This window comes from Sparus aurata, chromosome 6 (assembly GCF_900880675.1).
Source record: "Sparus aurata chromosome 6, fSpaAur1.1, whole genome shotgun sequence".
NCBI lineage: Eukaryota > Metazoa > Chordata > Actinopteri > Spariformes > Sparidae > Sparus > Sparus aurata.
Window position 1 is genome coordinate 34,924,105 of NC_044192.1, and position 19,494 is coordinate 34,943,598.

The following is a 19,494-nucleotide window of genomic DNA, read 5'->3' on the forward strand; positions in this document are numbered from 1 at the left end:
AAGTTATGTAATCCTTGTAATCCTATTCTATAATGTCAGGGTTTTCCCTGCCATTATACGGCTTAGGCGCGGCGCCCAAGCGTTTTTGCCTCCCGCCTAAGCAGGGTTCTCCCCAGACGGTGGAACAGCGGCGCTACACCGCTATACCGCTAGGTCAGCGGCGCTATACTCCGCGCGTGACGGTGACGAGCGTCCATCCGTCCCCCGGCTGACGGCGATGAGCGTCCGTCCGTCCGTGTCTCTCTCTTTCCCCACCCCCCGGGACAGACTATCCTCTAATTCCCTTTTATTTAGATTTTTTTTTTTCAAGCTTGTAAACAAATTGAACTAGATCTTTTTCACTGACCAGACACTGGGAATATTCCCCCAATTCAATTATTCTGTTTATGTACAGTTATTTCCCTGATGTTTTTGTGTAATATATAATATCATATCCGTGTTTATTTGTTTCCTATGTAAATAACACCCCATTGAAATGCATTTATATATTTTTTCATTATATTTGGTAACATTTGTGCATTGCATTGTGTTTTGTAGGTCACAGTCTGACAGTGACGTGGATTGGGAGCCTCAAAGTAGGACACTCAGACGCCAAACCCCATCTCCTGCTGAAGGTGGTCGGCAGATGCGGCAACGATCGTCTGCATCCACCAGTGCTACCTCCCCCGCTGCATCTTTCACTGCCCCCTCTGGCTCAGGGGAAGCTGCAGCTTCTACAGCAACTGCTGGACGTTCCCGTGCTGCCAGACGTGCCCGGGGGAGGGGCAGAAGAGGAGGATCCTCCAGAGCACATAGCTCCCACACGGAGGAACAACAGTGGCATGATGTGGGGGATGACGACGTTGAGCCTGCTCAAGTTGCCTTCATGCCGGTGAGACAGCCCGGACCACAGCAGGAGACCAGAGTGGCAACCAGTCCACTGCAGTTTTTCAGACTGTTTTTCACCGACGCAGTGCTTGGGACTTTGATGGCAAACACTAATATTTTGTTGATATTGGCACAGTTATACATACAGTAATAGTGTATTGATAGATAATACAATCCTTGTTTGAAATTCAGTTCAGTATAGTCTGTCATTTTTGTATAATGGTAACTATTCTGTAGTGTCTTGTCACATGACAATATCTCAATATGGCCACCTAGAAGCGTGTGGAAACCCCTCCAACCACCCATCAAATGAATGTGTGAATAAATTATGTTTTGAATCATGGAGAAAGGTTTTATAGTCACCAGAATGCTTCAGTAATGTTTCCAGTGTCACAGAAGTGAGTAAAAGCATTTGGCACAATTTGGCCATTTGGAGACGTTTTGGAGAGGTTCGTGGACGCCAGTGACACCACAAACTAAAACCTCCATAACTCCCATAAGGGTAGGCCTAGAAGTCTAAAATTTCACCCAGGTGTAGTTGACAAGATGAGGAAGGTATGTGCTATATTGCCATATGCCGTACATAAAGCACATCCTAGTTATTGTTATTCAAATATGACCTATTATTTTCGAAGACAAAAAAAATGTTTTAGAGCCATGTTTGAACTGATGTCATTTTGGTTGTGTGTATGGTACATGCTAAATAAACACATTCACAGAAACTAGAGGTTGTCAGCTTTCAAATGGCGTATCATACATCCATCTCGGACTTGTAGTTCTTGTGTTATCAGCTTTTCCATTTGGGTATGCTAAATAGGTGAAGTTACTGAAAATAGGTGGGTGCGAACAGGTTAAAGGAGAACTTCAGTCGATTTAAACATGCAGCTTCATTGATCAAGCTACCCTTGACTTGCCAGTACCGAAGACGCGAAAACATTTGGTCCAGCCATTATAGAGCTCCGTGAACGCAGATTTAGCATTGAACGCTAACAGCATGGGGTCAGAACTTTACACTGTGTTTTAAGCGTCTTAACATGCTCCACATCTCACACCAAAAGTTATGCAACATCAGCAGACACCTTAGCACACAGCACTGTAGCGTTTATGACTCACAATGAATAAAAAAGTAGTTAAAACAGTGTGTTTGTGCAAGGAGCTACTTACCTGTTTGTTGACATCCGTGTGTTTCGGTAGCTAGACCAAACTAGCATATCCATCGAGTGTGCACTTAACAGGCTTAACAGGCTATTGTAAGGCTCATGGCTCATGACAGGCTGTAACATGGACATGTACATTATGAACAGAAACACGAAAATGCTGGAATGCGTTTCCGTCTCCGCCAGTGAGGGAGTAAGCGCACGCTCGACGGATTGACTAGTTTGGTCTAGCTACCGGAAGACACGGATGTCAACAAACAGGTAAGTAGCTCCTTGCACAAACACACTGTTTTTACTACTTTTTTATTCATTTTGAGTCATACACGCTACAGTGCTGTGTGCTAAGGTGTCTGCTGATGTTGCATAACTTTTGGTGTGAGATGTGGAGCATGTTAAGACGCTTAAAACACAGTGTAAAGTTCTGACCCCATGCTGTTAGCGTTCAATGCTAAGTCTGCGTTCATGGAGCTCTGTAATGGTTTGACCAAATGTGTTTGCGTCTTCGGTACTGGCAAGTCAAGGGTAGCTTGAGCAATGAAGCTGCATGTTTAAATCGACCGAAGTTCTCCTTTAAATGTGCAGTGCGTCATATATCTCTTGTGTTTACTGAGACAGGTCTGAATTTTCTTCTCTGTTCTTTGTCTGACAGGAAAAATGGACACTGACTGAAGACTTTCCAAATGTTTAAATATCCAAATCATGTTCTATCTTTCATCCTTCACCCTCTCTAGAAAAATAGGCTTACTCTTCTTTTTGTACGACGGCGACCTCCAGACCTACACCTCTATGGCAGCTGCTGTCTATGTTTAAGTGAGGATTAGAATTACACGTCTTGGAGTCACAGCTAAAGGCACTTTCAAGTTGGAAGAGAGCCCTGCATTCCTCTTTATCTCTATTCAGCTGTTCTGAGTCTTTGTCCTCCACACCGTTCTCTGTGGTTGAGCCGTCACATGGTTGAGGGGAGGATATCCTTTCTTCTGGCTTGGGCTTCTTTCTCTCCTTCCCTGCATCATACCCACTTGTATGAACAGACTTATGAGCAGGCTTACTCTGCTACAAAGGATAAACGAAAAAAGATTTTAAAATGATGCCAAAGACGGGTCCATTGCCACACACTGATTGAGGCTTCAACATGGAGAAAATACAGATGTGGGCTGAATGTCCTGGTAACAAACATAAAGGCTGAGGAGCACTTTTAAAGCTAATTAGCAGTGACAGAATAGTTTTAAACAGCACAAAGACCTGCCGAGGGGCTGTTTAGTTACCACTCATCACGTGCTGAAATCTACAAAAAATGTGCATGTATTCTGTTGTTTTACTGCTTTCAAAAAGCGAAAACAGCAGCAGCTGTATTTTGACCATTGTCAAGTACGTGTAGTCTATGGTGAATCAAAACTACAACTGATATGATAATTCCCATTCTTAAAAAGGCGTACAAGAGGTTTTTCCAGTTTTTAGGTATTTACACTTCTCCCATAGTGGCCCGTTCCATATGTATTTTAGCTTGAACTCATTTAATTTTTAATGACATTTTGGGAAGTGTTCCAACAATGTAGGCTCAATGTAATTTGTCGTTGTCAGCACACTATGCACCCCTCAAGGTTCTAAACAGGCCATGAAATTTGTGTGTGTGTGAAAAAGTCCATGAATTTCAGAATCTTAGTATTTGGTATGAACCCCTTTTGCTTTAATGATAGCATGCACTGGAGCTGGCATGGACTCCACAAGTTTGTGTAGACCATGATGACTGATGTTATCCTGGCCAGATTTAACATCGTTTCACAAAGCTTATTGTGGTGTACCCAAACATGACTTTGCAACAACTACTTAAAGACCAAAACAACCAAGGAGACCTGACTGTCATGGATTTTCCTCCACAGTTATCTGACCCCAAACCCCTTTGAACAGCTATGGGGACTCTACAGAACAATTCTCTCTAATGTACACCGAGGAATCCTCCTTCACTCTGTTATCCTCCCCCTCCTTATCTTTAAGGCAGGAACACACCAGCCCAACCGTTGGACGTCTGAAGCATTTGGAGAGACTCGGACGAGGTCGGGAACAAATATGTTTGGTGTGTTCAGCTGCGTATGAAGCTTTCGGAGCCGCGCGGACGTTGTCGGATCCGACTGAGCATGCGAAGTCTGAGGAGGAGGGCCGTCGGACATCTGAGCCATTGGATCCCCTGATTGGTTGTGTTCCAGCTGAATGGCCGTTCTGATTGGCGGTGTGCTAGCGAATCAGCGCGGTGGGTGGGAGGGACGGAATACTGTGTGCGCTTTGTTTTTCTATGCACTCCGTTCCGTCATTCCCCGTTTTCATGTTTTGCAGTACTGGCACCAGACTAGTTGTTATGTCCGTTCAGGACGAATGAATTTGTGTTAGTTTGGTAATGCTTTGCTGCATGTTTAGTATGCAGCTGTTTTTTATCGGAAATAGTTAAGTTTCGTTTTGATCGAAAGTAAAGAGAGTTGCGTGCATAAGCTTCTCGTTTACAACTCACAACACAAGCGCCACCCGCTTATTGCATCTCGCGCAAGCGCAGAACGTACACGCTACTGTGGAGTAGGCAGCACGTTGAAGCGGTGTGTTCAATGCAACTTTTCTGCCGAACGGGTCAGACAAGAGGCAACGGAGTGGTCGGAGAGTGGTCAGATGAGGCAGTTGGACGTCTGGGCGGTGTGTGGGGGCCTTTAGACGCTCTCTGTCCCCTCACCTCCCGACCAGCACAATCAAATCCCTCTGCCTCCTCCTGCCTCCTTCACTGCTGATGACTTTGCAACTTACTTTACCAAGAAAGTAAAATACATCAGCTCCTCATTTACTCCTATGCCCATCCCGAAAGCACCTCCCCCAGCCCTCACCTCTGACGGCCTCACCTGCTTCAGCCCTCTCTCCTCTGAAGATGTTTTCACACTAGTGACATCTAACCATGCCACCACTTGTTCCCTTGACCCTATTCCCTCCTCTCATCTCCAAAACATCTCACACAACATCCCGCCATTCCTAACCCTGATCAACTCCTCCCTCAACTCCTCCCTCACTTCAGGCTGTATTCCAGCTCCTTTCAAGACAGCTACAGTAAAGCCAATCCTAAAGAAACCCACACTAGACTCAGCTAACATCCGCAACTACAGATATATTTCTCTTCTTTCATTCCTTGATAACACCCTGGAACACGACATCCACAACCAACTGTCCTATCTTTCACAAAACGACCTCCTTGACCCTAATCAGTCAGGCTTCAGGACTGCTCACTCCACTGAGACGGCACTCCTCACAGTGGCTGAGTTACTCTGTGCTGCCAAAGCCTTGTCCCACTCATCAGTCCTCATTCTCCTCGACTTATCCTCTGCGTTTGACAGAGTCACCCACCAGTTCCTCCTCGCCACTCTGACTGAACTCGGGATCCCTGGCTCTGCTTTTACCTGGTTCAAATCATACCTGACAAATTGCACCTTTCATGTCACACGGAATGGCTCATTGTCCAAACCCGGCTTTCTGGAAACTAGGGTCACTCAAGGCTCAGTACTAGGACCACTTCTGTTTTCACTATACACTGGATCCCTAGGCTCTGCTATCACATCACATTGATTCTCTTACTACTGTTATGCACTGTTCCTCTCTTTTCCTGCCATCCTCCCATACCCACGTTTCAACTTGCATCTCGGAATGTCTGGCAGACATCTCTGCTTAGACAACTGCGTATCACCACAAGCTCATCCTTAATAAAACTGAACTCCTGTTCATCCCGGGGAAAGTCTGTCCTCACATGGACCTGTCAGTCACTGTCAAGAACATCACAGTATCGCCTTCCTTGACGACAGACTGTCCTGCATCCTGAACATCACTACAGTGGCCCAATCCTGCAGATTTGCCCTGTAACATCACAGCAGGATCCTGTCTTTCTTTGCAAAGGACACAACACAACTCCTGGTCCAAGTGCTGGTCATCTCCTGCCTGGACTACTGCAACTCACTCTTGGCTGGACTCCCAACCTCCACAACTGAACTGTTGCAACGTATCCAGAATGCTGTAGTGTGCTTTGTTTTCAATCTACCCAAATTCTCCCATATGAGCCCTCCCCCTCCGTGACCTCAACTGGCTTCCTGTTATGGCCCACGTCCGATTCAAGATGATGGTGCTGGCCTTCAAGGCCGTCAATGGAACTGCACCCATCTATCCCCAAACACTGTTCAGACCACATGCCCCAGCGCGAGCCCTTAGCTCTACTACATCAGCTGGCTGGCTGGTACCGCCATCACTGAGAGCAAACAAAGATCGCTCAGCGAAGTGCGACTCTTCTCTGTTCTAGATCAATGGTGGAACAAACTTATGACCAGTGTCAGGACTGCAGGGTCACTCGCCATCTTCCGTAAAAGACTCAAAACTCATTTGTTAAGACTTCACCTCGACCCTGCATAGCATGACATGGCAAAGCCAAGCATTCTGTGACATCACCAAAAGCTTTGTGGAACACTGCCAAATTGTAACAAAAATAATTTCCCCTTGGCATTATTAAAGTATTTCTGATTCCGAAAAAAAAATCCTGCTGGGATAACATGAATCCTTAGGGACCGGTATTTCAAAAGTGGTAATGTAGGTCAGAATGATCCAGATAATGAAATCTCCCTTTTCACAATCAAGTACCAAAGTGATCTCAGTGACTTTGTCTGAGTATTTCAAAAACCTGCTCCCTTGTCTTCTGCGTTAAGCAGATACAGGGCTAGCGAGCAAGCTGACTTTATTGATGTATGTCAGAGTCCTGCACGGGACGGGTGACCCGCACAATTTGGATGAAACGGGTGAAAAATAATGTCCTGTGTCGGACACGGGTGTGGATCGGGTCGGACGCCTAGAGAGCGCGGGTCGGGTTTTGCGATTGTCATTTTCATGGCATCATGTGCAAAAAAAAAAAAATCATTAGCGACACATCTACAAAAATATGCCTGCATTTCAAAGTGATAAGCATGTACCCGTATATTTCATATGAGCTCATTCATGCGTGCTTGCGCCCTCCCAGAACTCCCATTTCCCACGCTGGCTTACTTTCATTTTTAAAAATTGCGTCAGTCTAATTTTGCTTCGGGTGCGGGTCGGGCGTAGGTATCAATTTATAGCGGGTCGGCTCGGGTGCGGAATGTAATTTGTGCTACTGTCGGGAAACGGGTCGGATGCGGTTTTAAGTACAACGGGTACGGGTTTGCAAAATAAGACCCGTGCAGGACTCTGATGTATGTGCTGGTCTACAGTTCATTTTTAAAAAGGGAATTCAATGAAAATACTCATACATTGACTTACCAACACATTGACAGCAGTTGAACCTTCTGATTGTGCTGAACCGAAGTTAATGTCAGCTAGATAGCTACCTGGTGCTATAATATGCCAGCCGACACAGTGAACTTTCTTTAAGAAGGCTACATGTGTGCAGACTGCAGGAAATATGACAATATAGCCTATGTTATTTATGCAATTCTTTCAGAACTGTTCTAGTTTGGGGGCTGCATTATAGTAGGCTACAGTGTTATGGTTATGTTGTAATCAAATTGATCAAGATCTCTACCGAAAAACAAAATGCCTGCATTGGCATGTCGGTATATTCGGTGTCATAGGCCTAACATCCACAAGGGACAGGGGGACATGTCCCCCCCCCCCACTTTCCGAAATCCCGTTTTTGTCCCCCCCACTTTTATTTAATCCAGCGGAGCAGTAGCTCTCAAGCATCTGATACTCAAACATTAGGTCCACTTGATTAATATACCCAGCTTTTGTGCTTATTTTACATTAATTTGATGGCAAACTCCGCCCGCTGATGCAACGCCAGCTATGCCAGGTTAGTAATCAAGTGAACCCGCTCTCGCTGTGAGACGCGGACAGTTTGTGTAATGATGCTGCGTTCAAAGGCTGCAACAGGCCACTGTCTTCGGCCGGCCGGTCCATTGCTCAAACATTTGTGTTTTGTTTTTTATTCACTCAAAATAATGACTGTATTTCCAGCTAGAAAACGCGCATCTCTCTCCTCCCTCCATTGTTGTTTGCATTTGTGTCTCTGCGTGGTCTGACACGTGAGTGTCTTCATGCTGGAAAACGTGACTTCTCGCGTACGTGACGTCACTCCCCGAGACGCAAGAAGAAAGCAAAATATATATTTTTTACTAAGGAAAATGACAAAACTAGTAACGCGTTACCGGCATCACTGATTGTGTAGCTTAAGTGCAACATGGAGCATGAAGATGTAAAGAAAAAAATTAAAACAGTAGAATTAACTTTGAGCAAGTTTGGAGGAAAGTCGGAGGTGTGGACCCATTTTAAACAAGTCATGGGCCGTGATAATAACATTTGTCGGCTTTGTCGAGTGCATTAAGTGCGGCACTTGTTGCATTAATTATTCTATGGAAGTTAAATCAAGTCATTAATCAAGAGCATAGATTTTCAGTTTGAGAGCATGATTTCATTCCTTTTCAGTGACACAGCTCCTTCGCGTGCTCAGATTTTTTCTCCTCATGCTCACATTTTGTGCTTGCATTTAAATTTCTTCTGCTTTCTTTCAAAATGTCTGCTTAAAGTAAAAAATCACATGCCTGTGTTCACATTTCTCCTTTTTGCAAACAAAAATGTCACTCGCATTCAAATGTGCCCTCTGCACGCTCAGATCTAAGTGCACGCGCTCAGAACACACACCTGCTCACAGGTCAAGTTCTGCTCTCGGATCTCTCCTCTGCTCACGGATTTTTCTTGTGTATCAACACTGTCAACCAATAGAAGGCCGGCTACTGTTGACCAATCAGATTATACCCGCTTCTTTGCGGATGCGTTCGCTGTACTTTAAGGAGCGTCGCATACGGACGGGCACTGTTTCTACCGGGTTTATCTACTTCCGTCCTCCAGGCTGTTAAATGTGGTGGTTCCCTTTATTTTATGACGACTTTTGGAATAAAATATCAGTTAATCAATACACGAGCGCCCGTGCTTTTCATTACAATAGCTACATACATCAACATAAAGTAGAACAATAGCGGCTCTACTTTCGCCATATTAGCCAATAGCCAGCTGCCCAGGCAGCGGAATATGTTATATAGCAGGGGTACTCAAATACAAATCTTAAAGGGCCACAAAGATTTTTTTGAATGACTCAGAGGTCCATGTATTGAGGTCGGTCAGGCCACATGCAATAATACTGTAATATTCAAAACAAAATGTCCTTTTCATTCTAAACAACAAAATCCGAACTAAAATAAAATGTAATTTCCATTTTAACATAAATTAAAATACGTAGTTGAATATTTCCTCTTTTGGTTTGCCTTCAAACATTGTGTCCATCACTTCAGTCATGCATTATTTTATTTCATTGTGACATAGATGTGACAAGCATCCTGCTTGCAGCTTGATATGACGATTTCAGTGCATTTATTTGTGTTTTGCTTATCTCTGAATTTTGAGGAAATGTCTCTTCAAAATTCCTATGCTTTGTCTCTTAATGCCGTTTCAAATTGGAAATCTTCATTACAGCTTCTCCTGGCATATTGTAACGCCACTTGTGGACTGTGGCGCAATGGATCTTGGGTATTCTGTTGTTGTTGGTGTAATTATGGTTCGTGAATGTGTTTGTGAATAAGATGATATGTAAGATGGTTGTGGGTTATTTCACGTCATTTGTTCTGTGATTAAATGGTGTTTTAACAAGGATGATACAAATGTTGGCACCGTGAGTGAAAGGGTGTTTGCCGGGAGAAACTCCCCGTCCGTTACACTCTTTGCAACATTGAATATACATGAGGTCGCTAACGTTAGCTAAAACTTGTCAAACTACGCAAGGTGGTAAAATAAATTGAAGTATTTTAAACCGCTGCACTGTCAGATACGTGGAGATTGTCACGGTTGGAGACAGAATAAATGCAACTTTGAAGATCCTATATCTGCGAATTGCTGATTATCACTGTCCACTTTGTCATAAGAGTTTACTTGGAAACACGCCATATTCAATCTCTTACCACTAGCAAAATGTGAATATGCGAAGTGCTCCGTAAACGAAAGTGAAAGTTAAAAGTTGCGCTCTGTCTGTGTATCGTTGGCATGGAGACAAGTCCCGGTATACACGTGCTGACCCAACCAAAACACATAGTGAAGGAATAATTGTTCGGGGGCCACAAACAGGAGGCCGGCGGGCCGGATGCGGCCCGGGGGCCGCCTATTGAGGACCGCTGTTATATAGTATAAATACTAAAGGGTTAGTATGTTTGAGACGATAGTACAGCGGTTAAGAACATCAATTTATGATGCTTTTTGCATCATGGGACGCTGGTTCGCATCCCGGCCCGGCGTACAGAGTTGGGTGTAAATGTACCGTATATTACCAAATAATAGCAGCGTGTCAATTAAACGCAGGGTCCCCTTTAAACGCCGATGCAGGTGTATATTTTGATAAATAACCGCTGGTTCCAAATAATTGCTGGGTCTAATTCATTTATTCTTTTTTAATCAAGGAAGAAGACGTGACCACTGACACTGCAAGGTTTTCTTCTTTGCCTTTTTCACGCGTTGCGCTGCTTTCTGTCAGTCAGTATCACACTGATGATCGACATTGGCTCCAGTGCAGCAACAAAATAAAAAGTATGACTTGAAATTCAAACTTTCTGTCGTAAAATATGCAGAGGAAAACTCGAGTGCTAGTTGGATGAATCGTTTACTCCGCTGCAACTTGCAGGAGGATGCCAGAGAATTCACAGAGAAGCTGGCGAAGTTTGTGACATTTTCATTCCGGATTTTGAGAGGAAGGAATTAAACGCCTGTCCCAAATAAACGCTTGGTCTGTTGAGTGATTGAAACAAATAAATGCCGCGGCTATTATTTGGTATTTTACGGTATGATAGCTCGCTCGGCCGGGGAGAGAAACATGGATCACAGTGCTCAGCTGCAGACACATCAGAGAGGTGACGAGACGCGACCCATCATGACTGACAGGCATCAAGGCCACTCAGCGTTACCTTACTGACCCGCCCCCAGATATTTCATTCACAAAAACAGGGCCTGTGGCAATTCTGGACAGCTGTTTTTTTTTTCTTCTTTTTTTCTTCTTCTTCCTTCATGGGCCCCCTGACAAACGCTTAACAAGAGATGGTGGGTAAACATACGTGTTTAAAAAGGTGTAATGAAAAATACGCTATGATGATAGAGTATTTTTCATTCATTACACGAGCGAGGGTGCCGGCCGGGCCGGGATGCGAACCAGCGTCCCATGATGCAAAAAGTAATATAAACAGGAGCTTTTAACCGCTGTACTATCATCACAATCATGCTCACTGCTCACTATTTATACTATATAACATATCCCGCTGCCTGGGCAGCTGGCTACTGGCTAATATGGCGAAAGTAAAGCCGCTATTGTTCTACTTTATGTTGATGTATGTAGCTATTGTAATGAAAAGCACGGGCGCTCGTGTATTGATTAACTGATATTTTATTCCAAAAGTCGTCATAAAATAAAGGGAACCACCACATTTAACAGCCTGGAGGACGGAAGTAGATAAACCCGGTAGAAACAGTGCCCGTCCGTATGCGACACTCCTTAAAGTACAGCGAACGCATCCGCAAAGAAGCGGGTATAATCTGATTGGTCAACAGTAGCCGGCCTTCTATTGGTTGACCGTGTTGATACACAAGAAAAATCCGTGAGCAGAGGAGAGATCCGAGAGCAGAACTTGACCTGTGAGCAGGTGTGTGTTCTGAGCGCGTGCACTTAGATCTGAGCGCGCAGAGGGCACATTTGAATGCGAGCGACATTTTTGTTTGCAAGAAGGAGAAATGTGAACACAGGCATGTGATTTTTTACTTTAAGCAGACATTTTGAAAGAAAGCAGAAGAAATTTAAATGCAAGCACAAAATGTGAGCATGAGGAGAAAAAATCTGAGCACGCGAAGGAGCTGTGTCACTGAAAAGGAATGAAATCATGCTCTCAACCTGAAAATCTATGCTCTTGATTAATGACTTGATTTAACTTCTATATTATTCATTAAGATTTCTGTAGTTCAAACAACTCGCAATTGTAGTCGAGAACGTCAGTTATAACAGCCCACGTATTAAACAGTTGGGCTCGGGCTCATAATTACATTCAATGTGTCGGGCCGGGCTCGGACACAACGTGCACGGGCTCGGGTCGGGCTTGATTAAGCTCCTGAACTACTAAGCTCTACTCGGGTCCAGCCGCGACTTTACTGAGGTTCACCCAGTATGAGCAGCAGGAGGACGGTTAGCTCACCTCCCAGAACATGGCACTGAATCGCTGGAAACTGATTTAGGGAACTTCATCAAATTACTTAGCATAAATATATTAATACAAAATAATTGCAGTTCTTTCAATATCTTCCATGTCATGGGGCCCAGTGACTCCAGCAGCAGATTGTATTAGTAAACTGGACGAATGAGACACAGCTATGTTTATTGTACTTTAGTGCTTCCTCTATTTTATATGAATATTAATATGCAGAAATCTAAAATAAAAAAATGTCAAATGTAAACTGTGCCAAAAGACTGTTGCGACAAGTCAAGGTAACACATCCAACCTCTTCCACCACCTGCAGTACAACCACGTGATTCAATTCGAAGAAAAAAAAAAAGCGAGAAGCGATCAGGACCAGCTAAAAGTGTTAGAATTTGTTTATAAGAGACTGTATTTTTAATACTTTGTGTTTGAAGGAAATTTAAGTTATTTTATACTTTTAAACTTGTTCAGTTGTCGTCATTTCAAGTAATCTGGGCTTTTCAGCTGTTCAATAGTGTGCTTATCAGTTGTTCTTAACTACTAAATAAATAATATAAATCTTAACTACAGTGTAGTTCTACAGTCCTTCAAAGTGGAGGGGGGGGGTTTACTTATTTATCGTTCATTTATCGTTATCGAGGTGAGTTGCTCAATATATCGTGATATTGATTTGAGGCCATATCGCCCAGCCCTACTATTTTGTATAGTCAGACTATCTGACCTTGATTTCACACTTTGAAATAGGTATTTCTAGTCTTGTGGCTTTGACATATACACTCACACACTGACAATGAAATTTACTCACATAGACATTAAAGGGGGGGGGGCTCACTGTCGAAGTACATTTGTAGGGGAAAGTGTTTAAAAGTAGATAGAGATCAACAAATGAGAGCTGTGGTGTGTGTGTGTGCGTGTGCGTGTGTGTATGTATGTATTTATTTTACATATGTGGAATACATGCATGAATATATATTAACATGAAAGTACAAGTTACATTTTCACTCCCAATCTGTGTGTTATGAACTATAACTGCATGTACTGAACACTATAAGTGCATTGTGAATACCATGTGGAGAGTGAATCCTCACTGACTCACCAGGTATGCTCCCTGACTCTTGAAGGCTTGAGCGTGGTACCTGCCTCCTCGACCAAATGACTGGATGACATGTGTGGAAATCACACCTCTGGGACGACTACAGGAAACAGAAACATTCATATGGTTGTGATTAGGGCTGCTCGATTATGACAAAATTCATAATCACGATTATTTTGATTGATTTTGTAATCACGATTATTAAAGACGATTATCCATTGATTTGATAACAAACACTTAATGAACTTTGAACTCTGGTATTTCTTCTAACATGATAAGTTTGACCTGAAAATCAAGAAAAAATGCAAATAAATAACAGAAAAATATATCAATAAAATGAATTAAATAATATGTAAAAATTAGGGCCGGGACTTTAACGCGTTAATTACGATTAATTAATTACACAAAAAATAACGCGTTAAAAAAATTAACGCATTTTAATCGCACTAATTTTTGCACCGCGGAACGTTTCTCACTGGATGAGTTTCAGGGGTACCGATTATATTGGAGCACCAACTAACGTTCATGCATAATCGTTCATCCAGTGTTGGGCAGTTTAACTACATTTCTCAGTAGCGTGGTGGGAGCGTCGCTACTTTCTGAATGAAATAGCTTTTCAGTAGCTTTGCTCTTTTATTGACCAATTAGCACGGTAGCGTCCACACAAGCTACATTTTTATGAACACCTCTGAAGTTCAGCGCAGCGGAGCTTTCTGTTGCGGTCTGAAATTAAAGGATAAGTCGGTGATGCCACTGCCACACATGGCCGTGTATGTGGAGCCGACAGAAGCACTTCCGTATGACGGTGACACCACGGACTGATCCTTGCCTACAACGTGTCTGCTGCAGGGGAATACAGACAGGTTAGCTTCAGTGAGTTACGTTACTTGATGGAAAGATGGCAGAGGATGAGGAGAACGGAGACGAGTTGATCCCGAGGGATGCAAAAGACAAACTTGAATAATAAACAAATACAGTAACAGAAAAACATTACTCTGAATTATTACTTTTGTAATTTTTAACCAGCACAGGGTACAGCAAAAATGCAATTTCTACAAAACCAAAGTATGGTGATTAGTCAAAATGATTAGCTTAAAATGTATGTAAATATAGCTACTACTACAGAGTGGGCTTAATAAAAATACCACTTTTGAAACTGCCAGTTATATGAGACACTGGTTGATGGATAGAGTACTTTATTAATCTCAAAGGGAAATTAAAGTGTTACAGCCACTTGACATAAATCAAAATCCAAAAACAATGAGGTAGGTAAAAGAAACAAATACAATTAAAGGCTGAATTATATACAATAACTAAATAGACTAACTCAAATATTAAATATAAATTATAAGGCTGAAACTAGAAGACTAGAGAACCTTAACGAAAACTACATCTATAAACTATGAAAAAAAACAACAACAATGTTTTGTTGCTTAAGCTTCTGTATTCAGTAATTATTCAATGGTATACTAAAATCCATGTGAAAAAAATTGCTTCTCACTGTTCTCAGGTCAAATATTTATATGCGATTAATTCCGATTAATTAATTACAAAGCCTCTGATTAATTCGATTAATTTTTTTAATCAAGTCCCGGCCCTAGTAAAAATAAAAAATAAACACTATCCCGGTGCAGCTCGACCATAGGGCCGTTGTGGTGACAAAATATAAATGCTGTTGACACTTCTCTTGCAACTTTTCCGCGACATTCGTCATAAAGGGCAGGCAGCGCAATTCTGCTGATATGGTGATGTGATGGTAACACATACCACTTGTCCAATGTATTAATCAGTTTATTGAACCCCGGGTCGCTAATGGTGTTGATAGGGCACAGGTCTTTGGCAATTGTGTATGTGACGGCATCCGTTATTTCTTTATGCCTGTGGGGGCTGGGTGGATATGCGGTGGCATTGTAAAGTGTGTACTTAATTGAGGACTGTGTGGCGGTGGCAGGAGCGAGGAGCTTTTCATTTTTGAGTTTTTTTGTTCCTTCACTACTTGGTCATGTATTACTCTGTGTGTGGACTTTAAATGGTGAACAAATTGGTCGTGTTCCCTTAAGGTGCAGACACGGTCGCGTGACATATCTTGCACAATATCTTTGTTTGTTCTGAGTCAGACTCCTCGAAACCGAAGTGTTTCAACACCACAGTATTCGCTTTACCTTTCTTCCCGAACAAAGGCTGCATTTCTGCCATCTTCTACCATCTTCTTCTACACGTTTTTTCCAAACACGCACTGGCAGTATGCACCGGCGTGGAAAGCGAAAACTTTAGGGAGTGCACAGGTGGAGATGGAAGGGTTCGCTGCATTTACCACACAAGACACAGCGTGCGGCAGAATGATCGTTTTATTATGATTATCTTGTTCTCATGATCGAGGGAAGCCAAAATTGAAATTGAAATTCAATTAATTGCCCAGCCCTAGTTGTGATTGAATAATAGTAGAAAATACTGATGTAAGACATTTTATCTTCTCTCTGTACATACCTTCTGACTGATCCACCAACAGACACCACCTGGACAGGGTAGCCTCCTCTTCCTTGGCTACGTCGAGCTCCAGCCCAGTGACCCACCACAGTGCCTGCTATCTCCAGCTTCCCACCCTGTGACGAGATACCTTGAAGTCCTCGTAGAGAGAGAAAAAAACAAAAGATTGTTGCTGTGTGTAAGTGCATCTATGGTGCTACATCATTCTGTTGTGAGTATTGAACTGATTTAGTTCACATCTTGGTATCTGGTCTTGGACACAGCACTGGAAACATAAATGAAAAATCTTTCAAAATGATTTAAGTAGAGTTTTGTTTAGGGAAGCTTAAAATTTAAAAAATAGTGTCATGTGAAAAAAAATATTTTATATTTTTATAAAAACTAAATGGCCTATTAGTGGCTCTACTCACCAGGCATCCATCTGCCCCTCCCCAGATGAGGCATAATCAGGGGTGGGGGGTAGAAGGAGCCAGTGGGGGGGTAGAAAGGCATCCGGTGAGGAGGTGGAATTGGTGGTGGGGGGAATGGAGGAGGATGAGGTGGCCGAGTTAAGTTGAGACCTTCAAGGATGCACTGACGCATCTTTTCCACCTTGGCAACTAGCTCCACCTGAAGAGAGACAAACCAATCAGAACAACTGTAACAGACTAATGACTCTGTTCATCAACACCTTTTACAATTGACATCAACCTATGAAATATACAAGATTACATGGCAGATTTATTGTCATTCTTTAAATCTCAGTGGTTAAAAAATTTAAAAAATGTTCGGGTTCTTTGAGACCTGCTACATCTATTTTGGAATGTTGGAGTGTTGATGATGAATAGTGGAGTCTCACGGCCTGGGGAGTAGTAGAAGTAGAGAAGTAGACCCTTTTCTGTGCTTCAGAAATCATTCCATTGTCGTTCCATCATCATTCCTGTACCTAAAAGGTCTGCCGTTTCTGGTCCTAATGACTACTGCCCTGTGACTACTTTACAAGCATATGGAGAGAGCGAGAGAGCAGAGAGAGAGAGAGAGCGAGCAGAGCAGCGAGAATAGCGAGCGATATCGAGCGAGAGAGACGAGCGAGGAGAGAGATAGAAGAGAGCAAGAAGCTAAAGCGAGCGAGAGAGCAGAGCGCGAAGCGGGATAGATTAGGAATAGAGAGGAGAGAGCGGAAAGCGAGAGAGCGAGATAGAGAGCTATATGCTAGAAGAAGCGAGAGAAGAGAGAAGAGATAGCGAGAGAACGAATGCGAAAGAGCAGAGGAGAGAGAGAGGAGAGAGAGAGAGAGAGAGATAGAGAGAAGAGAGAGAGAAGAGAGAGCGAGAGATACAGAGAGAGGAGAAGAGAAGAGAAGAGAGTAGAGCGAGCGAGAGAGAGCCGAGAGAGAGAGAGAGCGAGAGAGCAGATAGAGGAAGAGATAGAGAGGAGAGCGAGAGCGAGAGAGAGCTAGATAGATAGATATAGAGAGATATAGAGATGAAATATATATAATCTATATATCTATAGATATAATATATATATATATGACTAATTATATATATATATATATCTATATATCTATAATCTATATATATATCTATAATATTATATATATATATATATAATATTATTATATATATATATATATATATATAGATATAGATATAGATATAGATAGATAGATAGATATACACCCAACGACACTTCGACATGCAGACCAGGGGAATCGAACCAGCGACACATTATTGACAACAGAACAAGTGAGTTTCAATTTTACAAGTGCATATAATTCAAATATTAAGAAACCAGGTGATGATTACTCCTCTTTAAGTAGAGGTCAGTTCTCTTTCCATACAAAAGATTTGGTGATTAATTGGTAAAAGAGCTCCAAGGATCCTCTTTCTTCAAAAGCGCACCCCTAGACTATAAAACTTTATAACACAACAACGGCACACATGGGCAAAAATACAGCCCAGGGACCAATACCAGCACATGGACAATCCCAAACCAGCTGGCCAAGTTCTCCAAAAAATCAATTAGAAGCAGCATGTTAATGGACCTTGTGGCAAGCGACAACAGTAAGTCTTCATTGCTATTTTGCTTGATTCCAACAGAGGGCGCTGTCTACATTTTGATTGGCCAAAGACTGGGTAAGGGAGGACAGCCCTAATTCATATTTTGTATTCCTGCACTGCATAATTCACCAGGAATCCCTGTGTAAATCTTTGTTGCAACTTGATCATGGTGCCAAGACGGTGGTTGAACTCGAAGCTATATCCGGACCTCGCCTGTTCATCCAGTTACTGGTGGAAAGTGAGACAGAACACACTGACTTGCTATTCCACTCAAATGATTGCTGGCTGCTGGAATGGTGTTTCACCGGGTGTGGGAGGTTATGAGGGAGATGGGGACATTTCTGTTGACTGTCAGAAAAGCTGACGAGTTTGCGGAGATGCAGGACCCAGATTGGGTGTGTGACTTGGCTTTTGGGACACATAATGAGCCATCTGAACGACCTCAATCTGAAGTTGCAGGGGATGAATGTGTTCGTGCATGAGCTCACACGTGCAAGCATTGCAAGCCAAGCTGACTCTCTTTTCCTGAAAATTGGCCAAGAAGTACAATGGAGCATTTTCCAACGCGCTCCAACGAGTTCAGTCGGCATTTCTTTGATGTAAACTACAACTGATTAACATACAGTGCGACCCTGCTCTCAAAGAATCAATAACTTCATCCACATTGGACAACTACCTGTGCAGGCACACAAAGATGCTTGTTTCGATTGGTGCCACATACGGGTGCTAACAAACTTTTTCTGTGATTAGCTTCAACGTGTTACGTTATAGATAACAACTGACTGATAAACATCCGTACTCTGTGCTGTGCATTTCAACATCAGACATGATGCTTGACTTTGATGGTTTTTTAGGGTCTCGTCTCTTACTTTTACTCATTACCCTTTTAGTGCTCTACATGGTGAAGCCCCTTGTTAGGCCATGCAGCCAACAGGCCTGCAAGGGTATTCAGGCCTTTGTTTTCACATTTTAAAGAAGAGCTGAATAAAGTTCCAAAACGAACTCTCTCCTTAGAAAAAAAGACTACAAAGATTCTTAATTCTCAAATGTATAATCAACTTTTTTAATAAAGTTAACTTTTGATTTGAGCCTTCTTACAAGTTGTAAATTCTATTTTATTAATCAACTGATTAATTAATCAGACGATTATTAGATTATTAGAATCTCTCAGCAACGGCACCAATGGCAGCAGGACACCCTGACACATCACAAAAACTGCTCAGGAACGGCTTGAGGAACACAAAGAGCACATGGTGTTGAGTGGGCCTCCACATGCCCAGATCCCAATCTGATTGAGCATTTGTGGGACATCCTAGAACAAATCCGACCCACGAATGCCCCACCCACCAACATACTAGACCCCAAGGATCCACTACAAACTTCCTGGTGCCAGACACTAAAAAAATGGGGAAAAAATTTACATTTTTACATTCAATTTGCATACTTGTGCTCACAACTGTCACTAATGCTAATGTAGCTCCTTATAATTTTGACAATCGAACCCATGACAACACATTAGTTAAGGTGGTAAGGACTATGACTATGATTATTTTCAAATACGGCAAATTGTTATTTTATGGGTTATTGTT

The 19,494-nt window shown here is 42.6% G+C and overlaps 1 protein-coding gene across 1 annotated transcript in view; it reads right to left on the minus strand.

Annotated features, from left to right (window-relative positions):
- Window positions 1–2,526: 2,526 nt before the first annotated feature.
- Window positions 2,527–19,494, minus strand: part of LOC115582948 (constitutive coactivator of PPAR-gamma-like protein 1) — a 50,647-nt gene continuing 33,679 nt past the window's right edge. Inside the window, 4 exon segments of the mRNA XM_030419205.1 lie at window positions 2,527–3,077; window positions 13,380–13,476; window positions 15,864–16,002; window positions 16,274–16,472. Coding sequence (XP_030275065.1) covers window positions 2,766–3,077; window positions 13,380–13,476; window positions 15,864–16,002; window positions 16,274–16,472 — 747 coding nt within the window. The 3' untranslated portion in view covers window positions 2,527–2,765.